Consider the following 23,633-nt stretch of genomic DNA (forward strand, 5'->3'; position numbering starts at 1 on the left):
CCTGATTTTTCTCCTTTGAAACAGAAATCCAAGCTTCCCATTGCTCTGGCTGCATGCTTGGTCTTTTTAATAATACCCACACTTTCTCTGACACTATAAAAAGAAGCACCACACCATCGCTTCATCACATACACAGAGCATAGCATGTGAGCCAAGAATGGGACTGGAAGGCAGTTGATACAATCATAGCTCGTACTCTGGGCTCTAGCACTCTGCATGTCATTTTTTTCCTCTTTATAAAGGAGAGTAGCATTATACAGAGAAGTGACAGCATTTAACTTCAGTCAATAAAGTTATTTGCTGACTTAATATAAAATGTAGTTCAGCTTGAGCAGCTAAATTAGCAATTTGTCATTCAGAACTTAGAATACATATTTTAAATATTGTTGAAAAGCAGCTTGAAGCCTTTTCTTAGGAATTTTTTTTCACACTTGTTTTCCAGGTGCAAATCCTCATGTTGAGAACTTTGAGCCATTGTTTGATCTAGATGATGTGAAAGATGATGAAGATGACGATGAAGGGATTGTGCCTGGAACGACACCACTGGATATGGCGGCCAGCTGTGAGGTATGTGGTCTGGCTTTTTTTCTTTTTAATAATAAATGATAGTTCAGCTCTCTCGGCCAGCTCCTTTCACTGCATCCATAGTTATTTCAATGGTGACAAGCTACTAATTTGCCATCAAAAATTAAACTAATTCAGCCACAACTCCCCCCTGTGAAATAGCATTGGAAGAAAGCTCCACTTAACAGACTACTTCTACTGAACAGGAATGGCCAGGCACTTCTTGAAATAGTTGCACTACAGTCTTCAACGTGGAAAAGTGTTTAGCTGGTTGGGCAGCTTGTGCTTGAAGGCCCATATTCAGAGATGCTCTCTAGTGGGTTTCTTTGCTGCATGTTCTTCAGAATTGCAGACTTTGTGTGGAGGGAAAATAGACTCTTCTGTTGTGTCCTGCCCAAACAGTGATTAGGCTGCACGGTCCATGCTTTTAGTAGCTGATAACGTGCAGTTGGCTTGGTGGCAGCGTAAGGTACAAACAGTCAGCATCCCTAATCACATGGAGCCTGGGGAGTGGTACTAGCCTTAGGTGAAAATCTAACCCAGGCTTTGTTTTAAATTACTAGTTGCAGACAGGCAATAACTTCTCCTTTAGGCACTGCTACCACCATTTACTTACTGCAAAGACTTCCTCTGTATCTTGAAAATAGTTGCCAGATGACATAGCTAAAGGGCAAGGGAGATCAGCTTCTCAAGATTTCTCCCTCAAGCTTTGCACAGGTCTTCTACAGTATCTTTTGTCATACTGATCCTGGGACAGAAGAAATTTACAGATGGCATTAGGGCTTTACACAATACTACTGAGAATTGTCAAGATAATGGACACTAACCAGGTTTCTGCTAAATAAATACTGACTTCAATGTATTCTCTTAGGTGTATGACATATTAAACGGCAAACCGTACGAGTCAGCAGCGGTTTCAGAGGACTTACTGACACAAGGTAACATCTATAAAGACGACTTGACGATATCCCTCTAGTGATTGAGTACTAAACGTGTACTTGCAGAAGACGTTGCCCTGCAATAGCTTGTAACTGAAATGGGGAGGCAGAAGAGGTAACCTCCCACCTACTCATTCATAGAATGAGCATGATTCTATTAAGGGTAGGTCACAAGGACACAAAGGAGTATATTTTCAATGTTACAGCAATACATTAGTAAACACTGGGATTGATGGACACTAAAATACTCTTTAATTTGGCTTTGTTTCTGCTTAGAAACAAACTGGTGCGTGATTTGTATAAATAATAAACTAACATATTTCTCTGTTCCCAGGACATTTGAGAGAGCTGAATGAAAGTTCCAAGATGCAGCTTTACAAACTATTGGAATTGCCCGATCCAAAGAAAAACTGGTCCACTCTAGCACAAAAACTGGGTCTTGGCATACTTAATAATGCCTTCAGGCTGAGCCCTTCCCCATCGAAAACTCTGCTAGATAACTATGAGGTAATGTGGCTGTAACAAGTTACAAAGAACACTCAAACAGAGAGAACGTTGTCCTCCTGCATGGTGAGACAGTGCAGCCCGTCCGTTTTAGCCAGCCTGGATGATGGTGAGTATCTGGTGTCTTCTCTCTTAGGTTTCTGGTGGTACAGTTCAAGAGTTGATTGCTGCTTTGAGACAGATGGATCACACAGAAGCCATTGAAATCATACAGAAAGCACTAGCCATCTCACAAAGCCCACCTCACCTGGAGGACAATACCGCAAAAGCTCTTCCGTCATCATCACCACCCACCTTTACAAATGGAGAGACAGGTAAAATTGACAGCGAAACCTCAAGAGCTTTACTTCAGATGTTTTTTTTCAGTACCTGCCCCGCCCCTGGCCTTGGACTGCTGATAGGTTGCATAGTTTCTTACACGCAATGCCTGAGCTGCATACCTCTTTCAGAAATATTTTACTGCAGCACGACTTTTCTCATCATAGACATTTGCTAGGCCTAGAAGAGAGGGGAAAAATGAATTATTTGAATCCGTAGTCCTGCATTACAGTATCGATTATACAGCCTCCCTTTTCTAAAACCAGACATCTGCCATTTACTGATGGTAACTCCTTGGATGTACTGGGGGTAAGTTTCAAAAGATAAACTAGGCAATGATTTCCCAGGCCTGTACAAGTGTTGCTACCTTTTTACTTCCCCCACCCTCGTATCTGGATAAACAAAAATATTTTGGGTTCATAAACTTCTCAGTAAGCCTTTGGTATTAAATTTCTCTTTCCACAATGTGTAGCACTCCAAAATGGCCCCGTGTTCTACAGGCAGAGAAATTGGGGATGGTTTAGGTTACAAGGGACTTCCAGCAGTCAGGGTGTCCAACTGCTTCCTCAGAGCAGAGCCAGTGTAACATTACATGACGTTGCTCATGTCATGTCCAGTTGAGTTTTGAGCATCTTCAACAGTGGAGGTCCTACAGTGGTTTTGGGCAGGGGACTCTACTAACAGAAAGATTAGATTGGATGGCTACAAGCTCTTCAGAAGGGATAGGCAAGGTAGAAGACGTGGTGGAGTGGCTCTCTATGATAGGGAATGTTTTGACTGTACAGAGCTACATGATTGGGATGACAAGGTGGAGTGCTTATGGGTGAGGATGAGAGGGAAAGCCAATAAGGCAGATACTGTGCTGGGAGTCTGTTATAGACCACCCGACCAGGTTGAAGAGACGGATGAATTGTTCTACAAGCGGCTGGCAGTAGTCTCAGAATCGTGTGCCCTTGTCCTTGTGGGGGACTTTAACTTTGCAGACATCTGCTGGAAATACAACACAGCAGTGAGTAAACAATCTAGGAGGTTCCTGGAGTGTGTGGAAGATAACTTTCTGACACAGCTGGTAGGTGAGCCTAACAGGGGAGGAGCCTTGCTAGACCTACTGTTTACAAACAGGGAAGGACTGGTGGGAGGTGTGATGGTCGGAGGCTGTCTTGGGCTTAGTGACCATGAAATGATAGAATTTTCAATTCTTGGTGAGGCAAGGAAGGTGGTCAGCAAAACCACCACTATGGACTTCCGGAGGGCAAATGTTGGCCTCTTCAAGGCACTGGTTGAGAGAGTCCCTTGGGAGATGGTCCTGAAGGGCAAAGGGGTCCAGGAGGGATGGACATTCTTTAAGAAGGAAATCTTAATGGCTCAGGACCAGGCTATTCCCATGTGCCGCAAGTCGAAGTGCCGAGGAAAATGACCAGCCTGGCTGAATGGGGAGCTTTTGCTAGGAGTCAAGAAAAAAAGCAGAGTTTATCATCTCTGGAAGAAAGGGCGGGCAACGTGGGAGGAGTACAGGGATCTTGTTAGAGCATACAGAGAGAAAATTAGAAAGGCAAAAGCTCAGCTAGAACTAAATCTGGCCACTATTGTAAGGGACAATAAAAAATGTTTTTACAAATATGTTAACAGTAAAAAGAATCCCAAGGAGAATATCTATCCCTTAATGGATACAGAAGGGAACGTAGCAACCAGAAATGAGGAAAAGGCTGAGGTACTTGATGCCTTCTTTGCCTTGGTCTTTAATAGTGAGTCCAGTTATCCTCAGGGTACTCCACCCCTTGAGCTGGAAGGTAAGGATGAAGAGCAGAACATACCCTCCTTAATCCAGCAGGAAATAGTGACCTACTACACCATCTGGACACTCACAAATCTATGGGACCTGATAGGATCTATCCAAGAGTACTTAGGTAACTGGCAGAGGTCCTTGCCAAGCCACTCTCCATCATCTTATCAGTGATCCTGGTCAACAGGGGAGGTCCCAGAGGACTGGAGGCTTGCCAATGTGACTCCCATTTATAAGAAGGGTCGGAGGGAGGATCTGGGGAACTATGAGCCTGTCAGCCTGACCTCAGTACCGGGGAAGATTATGGAACGGTTTGTCTTGAGAGCACTCACGTGGCAAGGCCAGGATAAGAAGGGGATCGGGCCCAGTCAGCATGGGTTTACAAAAGGCAGGTCCTGCTTGACCAACCTGATCTCCTTCTATGACCAGGTGACCCGCCTAGTGGATGAGGGAAAGGCTGTGGCTGTTATCTACCTTGACTTCAGCAAGGCCTTTGACACTGTCTCTCATGGGATACTCCTTGAGAAGCTGGCGTCTCATGGCTTGGACAAGTGTACTCTTCGCTGGGTGAAAAACTGGCTGGATGGATGAGCCCAGAGGGTTGTGGTGAATGGGGTTAAATCCAGTTGGTGGTGGATCACAAGTGGTGTTCCTCAGGGCTCGGTGTTGGGCCCCGTTCTGTTTAGTATCTTTATCAATGATTTGGATGAGGAGATCAAGTGCACCCTCAGCAAGTTTGCAGACGACACCAAGTTGGGAGGCAGGGTCGATCTGCTTGGGGGTAGGAAGGTTCTACAGAGGGATCTGGACAGGCTGGATGGATGGGCTGAGGCCAATCGTATGAAGTTCAACAAGGCCAAGTGCCGGGTCCTGCACTTCGGTCACAGCAACCCCATGCAGCGCTACAGGCTTGAGGAAGAGCGGCTGGAAAGCTGCCTGGCAGAGAAAGACCTGGGGATGCTGGTTGACAGCCGGCTGAATATGAGCCAGCAGTGTGCCCAGGTGGCCAAGAAGGCCAATGGCATCCTGGCCTGTATCAGAAATAGTGTGGCCAGCAGGAGCAGGGAGGTGGTTGTTCCCCTGTACTCGGCACTGGTGAGGCCGCACCTCGAGTACTGTGTTCAGTTTTGGGCCCCTCACTACAGGAAAGACATTGAGGTGTTGGAGCGTGTCCAGAGAAGGGCAACCAAGTTGGTGAGGGCACAAGTCTTATGAGGAGCAGCTGAGGGAGCTGGGGCTGTTTAGTCTGGAGAAGAGGAGACTGAGAGGAGACCTTATCACTCTCTACAGCTACCTGAAAGGAGGTTGTAGTGAGGTGGGTGCTGGTCTCTTCTGTCAGGTGGCTGGAGATAGGATGAGAGGAAATAGCCTCAAGTTGAGGCAAGGGAGATTTAGGTTAGATATTAGGAAAAATTTTTTTACTGAGAGGGTTGTCAGACATTGGAACAGGCTGCCCAGGGAAGTGGTTGAGTCACCATCCCTGGAGGTATTCAAAAAGCGAGTAGACGGGGTACTTCAGGACATGGTTTAGTGGGCATGGATGATGGTTGGACTCGATGATCTTGAAGGTCTTTTCCAACCTAAATGATTCTATGAAAAACAGAGGTTGTGAGAAGGCAGGAAGTCATCAGGGATGCCCTGTTCAAACACCAGTAGCACTGCCAGCACCCTCATGTGGAAACTTACACCCTATGTGAAAATACTGTAGGTATTTCTGGAAAGAAAAAAGAAACACCACAGTAACTCCATCCTGGTCTAATGTTGCCAGTTTACTCTCTATAGAAAACTGTTTGTTCTGTCACAGAATGAACCTTCATACCTATCCAAAAGTACATGTTGCCTCTTTAGATTAATCTAGAAGGGTAAGAGGGATTCTGCTGCCTTGCAACATGAATGGACTGCATCACGTCATTTATTTTAAGATGGCTGTTTAGAAAAATAATACTGAACTCTAATATGCTCACCACTGTTCTAGTCACAGTGAGCCCACCTCATACCTTCAACTCAGATACTGTTCTCTTGCAGTCAGGCTCTCCTTTTGTGGATCTTGCATAGAAGATAGCTGCTGCTGACTTCTTTGTATTTCAGGCTCACTTACTAGATGAAAATTGTTCAAGTATTTATTTGGCTCAGAAATAAACCTGTAAGTGAAGTAACATGAGAAAGTTTAGGAGCCTCATCCTGGAGCTGTGTACTTGCACAGAGTCTAGGAATCTGAGAGCTAGAGAACCTTTTTGCCCTGCTACAACCGCACTTGGGCAGAGTCCTGACTAGTGCGGTGACACCATTAGTATCAGCACAGCACCAGGCTTCTCATCCCATCGAGGCCCCAACTGCAGTTGATGTCTCCCAGCAGTGCATCAGATCACATGCTTTGGTCAACTGAAAACATTCAGCACAGCTTTTCCTATTATAATATCTAAAGTTAGTTATTTTCCCATAGAAGAGCTTTGACCTATTAGTTTGCATTCCTTAGGCTTTTCTGAAAGCAACATTAGTGAAGCAACACAGACAATAATATATTTCCCTTTTCTCTCTTCTCTCTCCCTCAGGTGACCTTTATAACAGCAAATTTCAGGACAACGAAAGCGTGTGTGACAGTGGTGTGGAGACCTCCCTCCGCAAACTGAGCTTTACTTATTCAGACTCTCTGAACAGCAAGTCATCAGTAACACTTAGCAAAATGACCCTGGGCTATGGACATGAAAGTTCAGTGCAAAGCAATTATATAGCCAACTAGTAATATTCAATAAGCAATATGCAGTTACAGGAACGAATGTGACATTTAAAATTACATCCGTGTGATCCTGGCCAGAGGGAAGTGAATTTACAACCAAAAGCACGCTGGAGGAACCACACGTGAACCTGAACCAATGGCGACTTCAGCACATGACTCCTAGCCGTTGCTTCCTTCCTCAAATACATTTAAATTTTATTCATTTACAAGCCATATACAATAACCAGGGCTCTACTGCCGCATTAATACACAGGACTGGACACTGTGAATGACTGACTGAGCTTCTCTGGTTTGCGAGGATGTCCTTTTATAGATGAAAGTTGCTCTTTGTTAATGTATAATACCAACTCACTTAATAAAAAGAGGTAAGGCAATCAAGATAAGAGCAATCAAAGGATACTGTTTCTAGCTGCTCTCTTCATAATTTTTGCAGCACAGTTGCATGAAAAAAGCTCATAAAATAGTGGCAAAGAAAAAAAATCATTAATCACAGTGACAACTCAGAGAAAAAAGAATCCTAAAAAAAAAAACATCTTGTATATTTCAAATAATGTATTTAAACTTAACTTGGGTGCCTCTTATTAAAAAAATTTTCAAGTTTGGCATTTTCCTACTTGTAAATAGTTTTTTTTATATCTGTTCCTTTAAAAAAAAAAAAAGTGCTTTTTAAATGCTTATTTTTATTTTACTTTTATAATAAAAACCCAAAATGAAATCTCTTGTCTACACTTGCTGTAATTTTTACATATCTTTCAAGTAGCGTTATTGAAGATTTAGGTATTGATACAAGATTATACTGATTTCCAAGTGCTAAAATAAATCAAGGGTTGCAAGCCACCTGTCTTAAAGCTTAACTATATTTTATGGTGGGAGACCAGGAGCATCCGCTACTGCTGAGCAGCTGTGCTTTGGAACTAAAGGTGCTGATTCATGGTCTCTTTTAGGTCTCTTCTCATAATTATGGCAGCAGAGAATCATTTACCAACTGAAACCAACTATTTAGCATCTCAGCAAAGCTCTGATGAGACAGTTCTTTGGGCTATCTAGAAACTCCTCTAATAACTGTGTTCCTGAGCAGTATTTCTTCCTGTTGCAAGTTAAATTGAGATGGTGAGTGTAACTGTTACAGATGTTGGCCCTACTAAGAATACAGGTATCAGATTTCATGATGAAAAAGCAACAAGCAGCATCATACCATTGTCATTCCCTTGTATCCAGTTTTCTTGGCACAAAGGTGGAGATTGACAGTGGTGTTCTTGGCTCAGCTCAGTCTTCAGTAACCTGGGTGTCACTCCTGAGAAAACAAATCAAGATAAACCTTGAGAATTGTTACATTTAGAGCAGTATTTGCTGTAATGAATTAAACCATGTGTAATGAGAAAAAAACTTGAAGTAGTTTTATATCCAGCTGAATTAGAGTACATTAATTACTTCCAGAGAAACGAGATGCATAATAGTAAAAATGCCATTCTTTCTGCTATAGTATGTATAACCTACAAATGCAGTGTCAAAGGCATATGGATTTTTGTTCAATTAAGGTACCTGTCCAGTGTTCTCTTTGCATTCCAGCTGTAACAGAAACAAGCAAAGGTTCTCATTCTGTGGGTGGAGGAGCTTTTTGAGCCCTAGCAGAGCTGCTGTGCGAGTTAAATGCACCTTCTGCTGCCACAGAATTTCCAGCTGGGGCTGGCAGAAACTTTTATGAGGTTTCTACAATCCTGCAGGTCACCAGGGTGTCCTGGCTGCTGATTCACACCTTTTAGCCTTATTTCTGACCAGCTCTTCTTTTAAACCACCAGAAGACACCTGGGTCTCTATTTCCTTAAGCATTTCATGACCGAATGCTGCATAATAGCTATTCATCAGGTTAGTGATCATGCAATGAACAGCAGGCCATCTCCCCTAGGCCCTGTGTATTCAAGTGCTTTAAATGGCAGTCTGGCAGCTTCTTTCCTTGCAGCATCTCGGTTTCAGTCTGTTTAACACCAGAGGCTTTGGTCTTTCTTTTTTTTCTCCCTCTTTAGAAATAGAAAAATATTAATTTAAAAGTATTCTTACTAAGTCAAACAGGAACACTAAATTTTTACAGGCGCATCACATAATAGGGCAACTTTTCCCAATTGCATTAACCCTTAGCATCTTAAGTATGTGTTGCAGGCATGCCACCCAGTTTGTCAGAAGTAGGCGAGAGTAGGAGGTAGAACACCCCAGCTAGTGTAGGACACACTACAGAAAGTGGCACGACACCTAGTCGGCGACATTTGTATCGTCTTCTTGTGTAGTTCTTGTCTGGCACAGCAAACCTACTGGAAAGCCCAGTATTTACCTCAAGCAGCTGAATTGAAAGAAAATGCTAAAACACACAGCTTTAGTCCTTCTACTTTACCTTTTTTCTTATTAGTAGGTGGTCATCCTGTACAGGGCACACTGCCTTGTACTGATGGCATCTGGGAGAAGGCCAGGCTCCTTGCAGGTATGAGGATGAAGGCAGCATACAGAGGAACCAGGCTTAGCAAGATAAAGTGTAAGCAATGGACACAAGTCAACTGAATCATTTCAAGCAGATGTATTCTTCCTAATGGGGGTACCTATCAAGATCTATTTATGTGCCTCATCATCATATGTGCTCACCTCAGACACAGTTTTATCCTTGCACGTCCTTGCCCAGAAAGGAGGTGCTACTCCTATTTCACAAATGTGATGGAATAAACTAAACTAAAAAATACTGCAGGAATCCAGGAATTCACTGCCTGAGAGCTCCTGTCTACACCTGGCTTATGGAGAGAAACCTCTCACTTACCAACTACAAAGTGGGTAGTAATGGTGTAACTCAGTCTTACGTTTTCACTCAGCACAGTAAATTAGCATGTGGACCTCACTAGACCTTGTAGCACAGGGTATTGTGCTCAGTCTATTCCATATTACCTCTGAGGAAACAAAACTGGGAAAGGTATTATTCACCAAGTTCTCAACAGTTAGGAATAAGTTGGTTTTTTTTTAACGATACGTGCATGAACAGCAAGAATTCTGGAGTTACGTTTTTTCCATTAGAAGTTTTAGCAAGACTTCCCCAGCAAACTCAAGTTCTTACTCAGAGCAGGGCACCTCTGCCCTGTGGCTGGATGAACCCAAGTACTGACTAGATTCATACCACAGTGGGCTCTTGTAATGCACTGCATCATACAGCAGGAAGCTCGGTGTGTATTTCCATTAGCAATTAAAGCCCAGAGGCTGGAGGTGTGGTCAAAAAGCATCAACCAACAACCTCAAACTGATCCTTAAAAGCTGATTTCATGGGTTTGTCCTTCTGAGTGCTAGTCATGCTTCCTGTCGCTTTGACAGCAACTGCACAGATTTATCTGGAAACACTTGCAATATTCAAATGAATCAATATCAAAATAAGAAAGGTTTTCTAATTAAACTTTTTTTTCTGGAATGTAAAGAACTGTAACCTTCGGGCATCCTCAGTCAAGTTTAGTATTAAATTAATTACAGTGAGGATCAAAAGCTGAAATAATTCTAAACTTAATCTGCACTTGCAGTGATTGGAACTTACTACATTTTGCTACTCTACTACAGTAATAAATGCCAGAAACTTGCGGTATGCAGCAAAATTAAGTTGTGACAACAGAACGCTACAGATCTCCTCTACATTTGATGTAAAAAGGATTATTCAGAAAGTTAAACTGCCCTTGATTTTACATTTGCTGCCACAGCTGTAAGTTTCTGGTGTCACCTTGGGATGTATTTAGAAACTTGGAAATCAGCGTGATTGTGGGAAGTTCTAGGCCGCATTCAGAGATTTTATGGACTGTAGGAAGGTTGAGAATCTTGCCTGCATGTGGTGATATATGAAGTGTCTTTTCTCCCTTTTCTGGGCAACTGAAATACTGTTTTCCTATGTTTAAGGAAAAAGAGCAACCCTCCTCTCTCCCTCCAACTAAGTGACAGGAACGGTGGTGCCCATTCGTTAGCTCAGGGTGCAATGCTCAATACTCACCCACCATCCACAGCTTTCGGCCCTTCTGGAGCACACAATCGTCTCTTACAGTAGAGCAGTTCTGGAGTAACTGCCAAAGGCATGGTCTGAATATTTGCTGGCTTCAAAAGATTCATACAGCTACAAGCAAAAGACAGCACCAGTTAGTTACCTAGGAGTTCCTTTTCTCTATTCAGGGTTATGAAGCAGTTTGATGCCCTGCTTAGAGCTAGGCTGTAGTATGTACATTATTCAAAGCCTGTAGAGGTTTCCCCATAGACTCATTTCAAAGCAACTGCTATAGAAATTTTTCAACCATCCATTTACCCTTGCTATTTTCATGATACAGAAGAGTGCTATAAGATCAGTGGATTTCATTACACACTGCAAGGGGAAACACTTGTGACTGACTTAATATCAGTTAACCTGGGGCCTGCAGCGGCACTTGCCAACACTCCAGCTGACTTGGCACACGCGTGCGCTCACGTGCACACAGAGTAGTATCATGCCCTCTGGGCTAGCTAATACAATGACATTTGCCAGAAAGCCAGGAGCGTGACTAATGCCTCACTTCTCTTTCAGGTGTGCAATCACCTCAGTATTTTCTTGTTTTCAGCATCCCAGGCAAGAAACTCTACATTAGGCTACAGTACAAACCAAAAGCTGTGGCCAGAGCGCTTCCAGAGAGGTAGCAGATGGCTTGACGCACAAACCACCTCACTGTCCTGAACACTGGGCCTGCTTCTTCACAGAAGCTCCTCTGCTGTTCTTGGCTCCTCACCAGTGATCAGGCTGGGCAGCCCAACTGCAGCTTCCTACCGTCCTACCAGTACCATGGAACAACTCTTAACAAAAGATAAAGCTTCCCACTCTTTCTTTCACAGGAAACCACCTGAGGGCTGGCTCACACCATCGCTCCTTTACAGTTGTTGAGGAAGGGAGCTGAAGCCTGCAGTGCTGAATGCTTAAATCCTGGTATATCACATGCTAGTTGGTAAGACAGAATCACAGGGCCAGCATGCCAGAGTACTACTATGTATCTAGCTAGCTTATTTACTACAGGCAAAGGAGGACTGCTACAAGACAAGAGAGATAAGCTACAATGCTGGCAAAAGCCTGGTGATCACAATGTTTGCAAAGAGGTATAAGAGGACAGCATTTAAGGTTTTGATTTTTCACCACCATGGAAAAGGACCAAAACTTTCCGCTCCGGCATCTGACAATGGCACGCTTCCCCACAAGGCCACCTGCTCAACAGACAGCTCTCATTCTTATTTAGAGCTCCTGTTCTGGATTACCCAACTCCTCACTGGACCATAGAGCCTGGCTCAATCCACAGGCCACTGGTTCTAATATGCAAGGGTAAAGTCCCTTCTACCACTGCCATTCCCCTCGACAGGGTCAACCAGGTCCCCTGCCAGCCACAAAGTGGAAAAAAAAACTATGCAAAGAAAGAGCAATTACTGAACCACCTTGCACTCACAGAGCCCATCAGGAAATCTCAAGATCAGCTTCCAAAAGCAGACCCCCAAGAACAGGTCCTGGCAAGCAACCAGATTCACCACCTTCCTCCTGCCTAGTCCTCAGGGTGTTGTTTCCCTTCATGCTGCCGCATGTTTCCTTTGCTGTAGTGGCCTAGACCAAAGACACCTCTATTTTGGCTACTAATATGCACACTAATAATTAAAACTGACATTTACAGGTCTTTACTAAGTGACTCTGCTTCTTACAGTAAGGTGGCCTTTCCTCAATGCTGGCAGGGACAAAACCAAGTAATTTTAAGGTTCTGCATTTTTCACTGAAGTTTTGTTTTTCCACACTAATTAAACTAAATTGGGGCTTTCATTTCGCTGTCCTGTAACATCTGACTGGACAGCAAAGTTACGTAAACCCAATTCTTTGACTGGAACATGTCCTTAAAGATTCAAACTGCAAGTTCCTAGATGACTCAACTTAACCCTCAGAGGGTAAGAAACAAAACTGCGATTCTGACAACATAAAAGCTGGCTTGTAAGCTACAAAACCAAACAGTCTTTTACTGAGAGTAAGAAACTCACTGGCCTGTTCCTCTGCACCTGACACTGCTACAGGTCACTGAAGTGGTCTCTGCTACACATCTCCAAAACCAAAAGGGGACTAATAGAAGTAAAAGTACTGAAGAAAGACATGCCTCTAAGGTGGAAAAATTGTCCAGGCCTCAAGGCATGCAAACAGCAGGTAACAACAAAGACTGACAAAGAACTATGAACATTTACTTAGAGAGGAACTTCTTTCCTGGAAAAGATGTAGAACTTGGTAAAGCTTCCAAGGAAGTGCTCCAGTAAACTGGAGCAAAATAAGTCTTCCTTGTGTGGCAGAAAGTACCAACAAAGAGGTGCCCTCTAAAACTCAAAATGTTCTCTGCAGGTCCTGAATGGGTTCAGAGCCAAATCTCTGCCAGAGACCAGTTTTAGGACAACAAATTAGCCAATGCCATACAGCTTTCTTCCAAAACCTGCTCTCAAGTTCTGTTCTGGAAGGGCATTTGTCATGGCTCCTGCTGAGGTGAACTGTGACTGCTGCTTTTGCCATCTGTGGAGAACAGCCCAGAGGGAGCCCAGAAGCAAACAAAGGCCATCCGCACAAGCAAACCCAGTGATTCCTTGAACAAAAAACATTGCAAGGCTGCACCCTAAAAGAATACTGATGAGGCCATTCCCCTCTACTGTTGCCACCAATATTTAATGACATTGAGGACAAGCACCATGACACTTACCAAATGCTCTTCCTAATGCTCCTGCTGCTGATCCCCAGCCTGTCAGATACAACTGGCAATACAGGTGCTGCCAAGTAGCTGCAACAACACTCAGATGGCTACAGATAGGTGTGTCGACAGGAGTGATGGATAACTCCGAAGATCTCTTCACTGTTGCATTCCTATCTTTGCCCTGATCCGAGACAAAGGCAGAACAACGTAACCAAGTATAGCATAGTATGCAACAGCAAAAGTACCAAGGGGAAATGGTTAACCAAGGTACATGTTACAGCCGCTGCTGCATGGGGGACAGAAGAAAATAGCATCTATAAATACATACCTACTACAACACCAGGAAACCAAAAGAACATATTAAGGAAATTAAGACAATAATGGAAGTGAACCTCCCCCATTAAATTCTGTTTTGAGCTCAAGCATTTGGCTTAAGCAATTGCTAATTTTTCATAACAGCACCTAGTGCTGAATTAAAGCTTTCCAGTGTGAAAGAATGGACCCACTCTTTAGGGAGCTTCTGACCTTCAAAAATAACAATAATTGTCTGAACCTTTTTATGCCAATTTGGTAACTGCAGAAAGCAACAGCAAAAAACCAAAATTTATAAAAGAATGCTCTTCTGCATAACAGTGCTGATTGATAGGCATTAGTTGCATAGCCACTTCATCAATTATTGATCATGTACCACATCATTTTATTCATGATTTTGCCTAAAATTCATACCAGGGTAAACAAGGTTACAGTTATCCAAATTCATGGTTTATGGCTTCTAGCAATCCAAAAGCTCTTTTCTACGTCTCTGAAACTTCACTCATATTCTGAGATGCACTAAGAATAAATATCATCGACCTTCAGATAGTCCTCTTGATTGTCTTTGAAACAAGTAATTCTGTCAAAGTTTTATTTATTTATTTAACACTATTAAGTGCCATTTTGAAATTTTATCTAGATGTTGCTGGAAGAGACATTTCTGTATCAATGTAAGAGACCTGCACTTTTCCTAATACACTGCAGCAATATTTATTAATCATATTTATTTCATATTTTCTTCACATTTTTTCATCCTTCCCTTAGATTGACTCTACTGCTGCTTTGATTCCACTTTGATTCCAGGACACTAAAAAAACTGAAGGATTTTTCTTGTATTGTTGGCCCAGGATGCCTCTCAGATAACTTTTGAATTCCTTTATCAATATCTGCATTTTCTAACTGTTAAGTTTTATTCATGACTATAATGTACCCTATTTATTTTCCATAACCTATAAACATTGGCACATACACATACATATTTTGATTGCTTTCATGTTTTCTTTCAACTAGGACAAGTTTTGAATCAGAAAAGCCCTCCTACGCAACTGCAGTTAGTTGTTTTGGTGACCTAATATAGCATTTGTAAGCAACTTCCATTTATCGTTTTCATTTCATCTTTAAGTTTCTCCTCTTGCTCAGGATTATGTCAGTTTTGGTTAATGCCCAATTAAAAAAGCACCAGAGATCACCAAGCATGTCAATGTGCTCATCTCTTTGCCCATTAAAACTGTGATCACTGAAAGAAAACAACCCCCAGTTCCAAGTTCTCTAACTGACCCATGGAACATGCAGCCACTCCCCACACATGCTCCAGACCCCCAGGACCACCAGCAAGCATCACACATGTGGTGCTTTTACGACAAAGACAGACATCACCAGTAGAGCTCGTTCAAACACCTTCTATTGTAAAGTGCTGATTCTGCTAGGTGCTTTGCAAGAAAATTAGTAATTGCTTGAACTGTGAGAAGATCACTGTGGAACCCCAGCAAGATCCCAGCTGCTTTCAAACCACATCTGACAGACAAGCCCAATGTTTAGCAACCTGCCCGTGGCATGGCTCCGTGGCCTGGATTCCTGGCAGCCAAACCCTAAGGCTTTCAGCTCCACAGGCTACAGCAGCCCCCCCATGCTGAAGCAAACTTATTTTCTTTGTATCAAATGCCAAAGCGAGATGACTTTTCTATGGGAAACCTCAACATTTTAAAAACAACTTACTCAGAAACAGAATAGAAGGCAAAACACCAATGCTTTTTACGGACTAAGGAGTTCAATGTGCCACCAGATCTAATCAGGAGTCAACAATGTCTTCTACAGGGAACCCATGCACAAAGAAGCAAAATTAAGATGTTGAGGTTTTCCTTTGCTAAAAAGAGAGAAGGATCAGTGTGGAGCATGGGGCCGCTCATGAGGAATGCCAGGGGGTAACAATGGGTGTGCAGCAATGTCTGAGTGAGAACAGCAGCCCCCACCCTATGCATTTACTAGAGAAAAAAACAGTCACTTGTAACTCTGCGGTCCTCTCACATGACCATTTCTTCTCTGTACCACCTCCTTTCTCTTTGCACCTTTGGTCAACTCTTCTCCCTGTTCCTTTTCCCACAGCCAGCCATATCTCGTACTATGCCACATTATGCAGGATCCCACACAGCAGCAAAAGGTTTGTGACTGCACCACCCTCAGAATAGTCAAAGCTAGATGCAGAGCTCTCAAGGTTATTGCTCATGTTGCATGAAAAGAGAGAAGAAAACAAGTCTCGTACTCAATTCCCCTTTCAGAAGGGGGAACAGACCTGCCTGATCTCTGACTAGACAGCCCAGGTTTCATGTCTGTTTGGAAGCCTACCTTGCAGGAGGCAGGCAGGACACCTGATGGAGTGACAGCCATAAATCTGAAAGGGTAGTGCTCTTCTGATTTGGGTGCAGATAAGATCAAACCACTCCAAGTGGGGGCATACCTGTGGAGGAGGTCCCAGCTTCACTTCCTGCCCTTTCCCCTTGCTCCCAGCATACCTTGCTGTTATCCTAACATGAATTTCCACTTACAGCATAGTGAAACTGGAAGAATATGCATTTTTACAACCATAGTCTGGAGGTGCATATTTATGTTGCCTCTTAGTTCGGATGAATTCACAACTCCAATCTCATGTGAATTGGAGAACTCAGACTAGCTCTCTTGCACCGACTCACCCCTCCCATTTTATACGTGGGATATATATTTCCCATTACCTGAGAAAGCCTTACTTTCAATACACCACATATACTATATGCAAGCTTTTCTTTTGGTATCTTTACATTCAACCAGCAGTTAAAATTCACACAAGACAGGAATAGACAGTATGTTCTCCAGTCAGCAAAAATTGTACATCACTTCAACTTTAGTCAAGTTCTTCTAGTTTTTTTCCTCCTCCTGTTTCACTCCTTATCTAGAAGAAAATGGAGTATCCTCAGACAACGTCCACCAGAGAGGTCAAGGTTAGTGACTCTTCCAGTTCTTCAACACTGGTAGGTTCCCAAGGATAAAACACAACCACTTTCTTCTTTTCGGTCATGAGGAAACCGTTATCACTAAATCTGCCTTTTATACGCCCTACATCCAGAGAAACGAAAGGAGCAATTGCAGTGGTCTGAAGAACAAATATATAAACGTCATCTCGTTGGGATACAGAGGCCTGGAAGAGGAATAAATAAATAAATAAATAAATAAATGAATAAATAAAATATACTTGTTAAAGAAGAACCCAGTTGCACCCAAACTGGGAAAGAGCTGCATGTCAGTAAAACAGACTGAACAACCACATTTGATCAAAATTACTATTCTCTTCTGGAAATCTCTTCGGGAACAAAAAGTCAAACCCAGAGGAGTCGTATGTAAGAATCATGCAAAAACTGCAAAGGTTATTATAGCGTTCCTACAGAATACTTGCCCTGGTTTTGGCTGGGATAGAGCTAATTTTCTTCCTAGTAGCTGGTACAGTGCTGTGTCTTTGATTTAGTATGAGAATAATGTTGATAACACACCGATGTTTTAGTTGTTGCTAAGTAGCGCTTATCCCAAGTCAGGGGTTTTTCAGTTTCCCATGCTCTGCCAGCAAGCAGGTGCACAAGAAGCTGGGAGGGAGCATGGCCAGGACAGCTGACCCGAACTAGCCAAAGGGATATTCCATACCACAAAATGTCATGCTCAGTATATAAACTGGGGGGAGTTGGCTGGGGGGGGGCGGTGCTGATTGCTGCTCAGGGACTGGCTGAGCATTGATCAGCGGGTGGTGAGCAATTGCATTGTGCATCACATGTCTTTCTTGGGTTTTATTTCTCTCTCTTTTTGTTATCTTCCTTTTCATTGCAATAATTCTTATTATATTTTATTTCATTTATTAAACTGTTCTTATCTCAACCCACGAATTTTACTTGTTTTTTTCCGATTCTCCTCCCCATCCCACCGGCGGGGGGCAGGGAAGGAGCAAGCAAGCGGCTGCCCAGTGCTTAGTTGCCAGCTGGGGTTAAACCACGACAATACTACAGATTGTGGAAAAATGCCATGAAGTGTTATCACTCTACCATCTTCTTATGAAAATAACTGAATAAATGGTAATCTGACTTGTATCTAGTACTGGTATCCTATACTTATTGCAGTGAAAGAGATTTGTCCTTTCACCAACATCCTTCACTCAACCTATAAATTCACAACTACTAAAGCAGCTGGCCTTTCCAATTGCATCAGTAATAGAAATACACAGACACAAAAGATGGTAAAAATCACAGTAACACAGGAGGGACTTCATCTTAATGGAACATGGCAGTGAAGTCCTTACACTACATTTAGAAGGCAGCTATGTTGTGAAATATCAGGACAAGGTATGTTTTATATTATGTTCCATCAGTAGTTAATCTCAGAGAGACTTAAAAGCACAACCAGGATGCATTTTCATTCAGCACTCCCCATTCACCATCATGAAATATGCTACATCATTTTCAAATACCAATTAACTACATATAAAAAGCAGACAAATTATGTTAAGTGCAGAAAACACATCCTGCTTACAAGAAAGACAACACTATTCATTTTTAAGAAAAAGCACGCATCCTTTACATTTTGTGTTTTCTAAAGAAACATGTTGTCATGTTTTTTAAAAGCAATGCTATGAAGAATAGCACTTGGATTAGCAATGTATTTGAAAGTCTAGTTAGTTCATTAGTAACTATGTATAGAAGCACCAGCTTCTCACAAAACAGAGTAATTTTTTAAATCACAGCTGCATACTTTCTTAAAATAACCACTTTGCATTTATGCTTGCTAGCTATCCTTATTAGTTAGTACTGCGGAGACAACAGAGCCATGGGAAAAAGGAGTGAAATTTCCCAGTGATGCTCCAGGTGCAGAGCTTTTATTATTGATGATGTCATCCACAAAAAAAACCCAGCATGACTCAGACTCCAGATTGTGCCACCAGATGAAAAAAAAATAAAACCAGGCTGATTTCTTTCCTTTGTATACTCAGGAGGCAGACCATGCTGCCATGAAAGAGATAAGAGGTGAAAATCTGGCCCATTTTCTTTTTGTAAAGCAATTATGCTGGTCCAGATTCAAAGAGATTAAAGACCTCTATTCCCCCCTTGTTTAGTTTAGCTCTACAGAGCAAAGCTGCAGCTTAGAAGCCAAATGTGAGAACACCCAGGTCCCCATCCTGCCAATCTGCTGATTAAGAATTTTGCAGTAAGATTTACATGCTAAGAAGTGAGACTTAACAAAATGTGTGTGTACACACACACGCGCGGAGCGTGCTTGCTCTCTATATATAGAGCACGCTTGCTAGGAGCAGAAGAAATCTAGGGAAAACCAGCAAATGGACTAAATGACAGTGTTATACAACACTGATGCTTTTTGTGCCTGTTCAGAAGACTGACACACTTGCCAGATATTAAGAAATAATCACTATTATGCAAATCAGAACCCTTAGCTGGAAGACAAGGATTTGCAGAAGGAGGAAAGGAGCATGCAATACTGCACATTAGCAGTGGTAGACTGATCTGAGAGTCTGAGCACTTCAAGAGGAAATAACTGCTGACAATAATGCACTCCATACTCAACTGAACTAGCATCACCTGGTACTGACATACAGTACTGTCTGCAAGCCAAAACACTTGCCATGATGCTATTTGCTATCTAGGGACAAAAAGAATGAAAGGAGCAATGCTGCAGCAGTCAGGTGAAAGACAAAACAAATGAAACAGAGACTTCATTATTTAAAACAAAACAAACCACAAAAACCCAAACAAACAACCAAACAAACAAAACAAACCACCAGTGTTACTTAGATATGCATATAGTGACACAAGAAAAAAATCTGATTTTGAACTCAACATGGAAGCTAGAATTGCAACAGGTAAAGAGAAAGAACATTAAGTGGAATTGGACACTGCATAGCAGGGCAAACAAAACAGTAAGATTAACAAAACCAAATAGAATAATTTAGCATGACTAATGCTTACACTAAGATGGGTCTTTTCTAATCCTACAGCATCCTTTAGAGATGAAAGGAAGTGATGGTTTGTAGGACTCTGGAGCCCACCTTCTCCCACAAGACAAAAAGTAATAACACAGCTTTTCCTGGTACAGTTTCTGCATCTTTCCAGCAAGTTATTTATGGACTCCTTGTAGATGAGGACAGCACTTTGTGCTTTAACAGTCACACCGTCTTTGGCAAGGGTGCATACTGGCTCCAAAGAACTCCAGGCGTGTACAATGACCTATCAAGCATGTTGAGAGAGCACAAAGCTTAGAAGAAAATTTACATCTGTGAAAACAACCCAGCATCCTAGGTTTCAGATTGCTTATTGCAAGACATGTTCTCCTGACAGTACCAGCTGACTTCCACCTAGCAAGAAACTCCACAAAGATTTAAACAATGGATATAGCATAATAATTAGATTATATAAACCTAACAAGAAGTCTGGATCTGTTGTTGTTCTTGATCTGCAAGGGTTTTTCTTTTCTCCAGGCTCCTTGAGAGGAGGGGGTTGCCAATTTCTGCCAAGGGAGTGCTGGGAAATGGAATTTGTAAGTGACTAATTTGTTGACTCTTTTTTTTTTTTCAATCAGGGAGGAAAGGAAAAGTCAAACAAAGGATTTTCTTGAGATTGCTCAGTGTTATCAGATGTAACCCAACTGGGTAATCTAGAGCTTCTGCACAATCACCATTAAACAGAAGCAAGCTGCATCACCTTAAAAGGGATTATAGAAGTTATATTAATACAGTAAAATATACATTCCCATGTATGCATTATGAATGCACCCTTAAGTTTTTTTTTTTTTAAAAAGCATAATTTGAAAGATAGGCACTCAATGAGAATTACAGCATTCTATCTCTTCATACAATTTAGGTTATTTTTTACCTTAACAGGGCTCTGCAGTCAGAAACAGATCTTAACTCCTTTCAAAAGTTTTAAAGTTCCAAATTTTCTTGAAGTGCAAAATATAATATTCACCAGAACCACCCTACTGCCAATGCTTCTCTGACGTTATCAGAAAATCTGAATTTAAGCCCGTTACAACTCAGACCAGAAATAATCAATTTCATTACGTGCAGTCCTACTCTAAGAACTGACTATCTAGAAATTGCAATCATTTTCTATACTATATATTACTATATATAAGTAACCTTATAAATCTGAAAATTCATGGCAGCCTGCCAAACAGAGCAGTGAATTAGGAATTGACATACTCATACTACGAGTTCCGAAATTACTACTGAGTCATTCCAGGTCTCCAGGTCTATTTTTCCACCCTTCCCAGCCTTCTCACATGGGACGCCCTTTACGTCAGGAATTGCATCTCATAGTGGAAAAGGCCCCTAAATTCATTTGGGATCTGGCTGCCATATGATTAACAGCAACAAAACGTAACAAATTGAAAAGCAAGACTGTGTTCTACAGGGCAGCTCAGCAGCCCAAATACTGCCTAAGAAATCCTAACAGTTTCTACAGCATTACCAGAAAACACTTAAGGCATCAATTGTAAAATGGTGACATTGCATAGGTGACCTTGCAATTAAAGTACACCTAGATGTTCTGTTGATATTTCAGAAAATAACCTAGTTCTTTTTCCCAAAGCAGTGTAGTTTGAGTACTGGCAACTAATGGTACGATCCTTTTTTTCCCCCACTTAGTCAATTAATCTAGTTCTAACACCCAGGGAACAGTTTTGTTAAGTACTGAGGTACCATTTTTCACACTTTGTTCTATTTAACCATTAATCCCTTTAAGATTATAACAGAATAGTTAATTTCAGGCCCATACCTACAGGCTATAAGCAAGGCAATTAATTCCTTGTTCTGTGAAGCAGTACGCACCACTATAATAAAGGATAGTGTTGCCCCTAAGAAGATTAAACAGAAGAATTGCACCTCATTGTGTTTTAGCATGGAGTTACTGAAACTTATCTATACAAAGATGTGCTCATTCAGCTCCTCACATTTTTGTGGGAGGGACACAAGGGTGGTGAAAGAGGTGTCACTTACCCTCAAAGTCAGCTTGCGGTCCGCGTGAAGATCTGAGACACCATAAACGTACAACACACCTTTGTCTTCATAGGCCACAGGCAGCAGTGGTGCAAAGAAGTTCTGGGCAAAATAATGGAGCAGTTTCCACTTGCCACCATATTCTGAAAAGGGTTAAAAGAGAGAAAGATTCAGACTGAATCCAAGATTGCCTTGGCATACAATCCCTTCCTGTGCTTTCTGGTCTTGCTATGGCAATATAATATCCCCCTCCACCATTTTTCACCTCTATCAGGTGCAGAGAAGAACTGAAGTTAATCTTGTTTTCTTCCAGCCAAGGCTTTGCTCTGGAAGGGATCTGATGGTCTTTCAAGTTTTTTTTTGAGCTTCACCAAAAGGTCACATTTTTTAAGTGTTGGTCCTATCATTGCTATGCTTTTGCTCCATTAAAAAAAAGCCTTAAACACAAGTGACATTAAAAAAACTGGCACAGTGTACTACATATTAAGCAAGTAGCTGGAGCATCTATGTTGTTGAGAATCCAGACAAACACATGGGCGTTGGTGGTATTGCCACAAACTACCACCACTGTAAAGAGACAGTAGAGTCTGACTTTTGGTGCTTATACAAAGTGTTCTCTTCCCCTTTTTTCAGTCCTCCTCTTTCAGTTCTTCCTTAGAGGAACATCAATAACAACGAAAACAAAAAAAACAAGTTCTCAAACCAAAGACAGCTCTGAGTTAGGCAAAATGAATTTGCCAAAATCTAGAGACAACACTTACTGTATGGGATTTAGCAGACACATGATGTAGACATGCCAAACAGTTTGCTTTGCCTATTTGATGGAAAGCTGTGTGTTATTACTTTTAATACTTTGATAGTCTGCCATTAACAAACTGAAAAAGCCATCAAACATTGTGTCCTCTCCAAAAAATGCAATTTTGCCAGATGCAACACTGCCACACAACCAAAGAGAAGCTGCTTCCATTTCTTTTTCTATTAATTTTCCATCTAGCACGCACTGTCAGCATTTTAACTCTGTCTTTGCTCAACCATTATCTAGTCATTGAAACAGCACTAAAAAGAAGTAGCAAGTCAGCTGCATCATCTCATAAGGAAAGAAAAGTTAGATACCGGTTTCATTCTTGTTTCTGGCTCTTTGTTTTATACAACAGGTTTAAAGTTCAGGGATGTCGAAAAATAATTGAAGTAATACCTTTTTGTTGTAACTAATTACCCCTCTGTGTTTTGGTGCTTGTACAAAGCTCTTAGCACTTTCAAATATTTCATAATTAAGGACTTCATCCAGAGTGATGTAGTCTTTAAAGGGTGTGTTTGTGGCTTTCACAGGCAGACCTGAACATGCTCTGCCTGCACTCCACATAGACATGAATGAACTTTGTGGAGAGCAACGTGCATTAGCTGCAACTTGGCACCTTGCACATCACCTTGTTTTCAGCAAGCTCACAACCAGCTAGCTTGAAGAACAGACAAGAAAAGCTCATATCTGCCTGGAAAACCCATGCAAGATTCAACTGTGCTATGAGATCAAGCTTGCCAACAAACCACCACCGGCATTCAAGCTAATAGCACTGAAGCAAACTGAAGAGATGAAGTCTGAAAGAAAACTTCAGGAGAAGCGGCTGAGTTTCTTCAAAACAGACTGTTGATAAACTGATGAACATACTCAGCATATTGGTGCCGTTTAGTATGCGAATGAAGCCACGTTCTTGCATTCCAAGGACAATTCTTGGCA

At 41.9% G+C, this 23,633-nt stretch overlaps 2 protein-coding genes across 30 annotated transcripts in view; one reads left to right on the forward strand and one right to left on the reverse strand.

Annotated features, from left to right (window-relative positions):
- The window catches only part of NFKB1 (nuclear factor kappa B subunit 1), a 67,564-nt gene extending 55,310 nt beyond the window's left edge, over positions 1-12,254 (forward strand). Inside the window, exons 20-25 of one of the 3 annotated variants that reach the window (XR_005932439.1) lie at positions 443-567; positions 1,436-1,502; positions 1,837-2,009; positions 2,143-2,320; positions 6,660-7,954; positions 11,708-12,254. Coding sequence is in view for 2 of the 3 variants with exons in the window: in XM_030014563.2 (XP_029870423.1) it covers positions 443-567; positions 1,436-1,502; positions 1,837-2,009; positions 2,143-2,320; positions 6,660-6,847 (731 nt within the window). In the remaining variant the exon portion in view is untranslated. Of the gene's footprint in view, positions 1-442; positions 568-1,435; positions 1,503-1,836; positions 2,025-2,142; positions 2,321-6,659; positions 7,955-11,707 lie in introns of those variants that run through there. The other 2 variants (XM_030014563.2, XM_041123644.1) reach the window with 2 other exon arrangements.
- Positions 1-23,633, reverse strand: part of MANBA (mannosidase beta) — an 88,749-nt gene that overhangs the window by 8,192 nt on the left and 56,924 nt on the right. For 8 of the 27 annotated variants that reach the window (XM_041123673.1, XM_041123688.1, XM_041123689.1 and 5 more), the window contains 8 exons: positions 21,899-22,041; positions 19,872-20,129; positions 13,579-17,050; positions 10,845-10,964; positions 8,387-8,860; positions 8,040-8,138; positions 6,105-6,248; positions 1,181-2,504 (listed from right to left, as the gene is read on the reverse strand). In XM_041123673.1, coding sequence (XP_040979607.1) covers positions 16,826-17,050; positions 19,872-20,129; positions 21,899-22,041 — 626 coding nt within the window. In that variant the 3' untranslated portion in view covers positions 1,181-2,504; positions 6,105-6,248; positions 8,040-8,138; ... (1 more) ...; positions 10,845-10,964; positions 13,579-16,825. Of the gene's footprint in view, positions 1-1,180; positions 2,505-6,097; positions 6,249-8,039; positions 8,139-8,386; positions 8,861-9,230; positions 9,391-9,644; positions 9,786-10,844; positions 10,965-13,578; positions 17,051-19,871; positions 20,130-21,898; positions 22,042-23,633 lie in introns of those variants that run through there. The other 19 variants (XM_041123682.1, XM_041123652.1, XM_041123655.1 and 16 more) reach the window with 19 other exon arrangements.

Source organism: Aquila chrysaetos, chromosome 1, assembly GCF_900496995.4.
Source record: "Aquila chrysaetos chrysaetos chromosome 1, bAquChr1.4, whole genome shotgun sequence".
NCBI lineage: Eukaryota > Metazoa > Chordata > Aves > Accipitriformes > Accipitridae > Aquila > Aquila chrysaetos.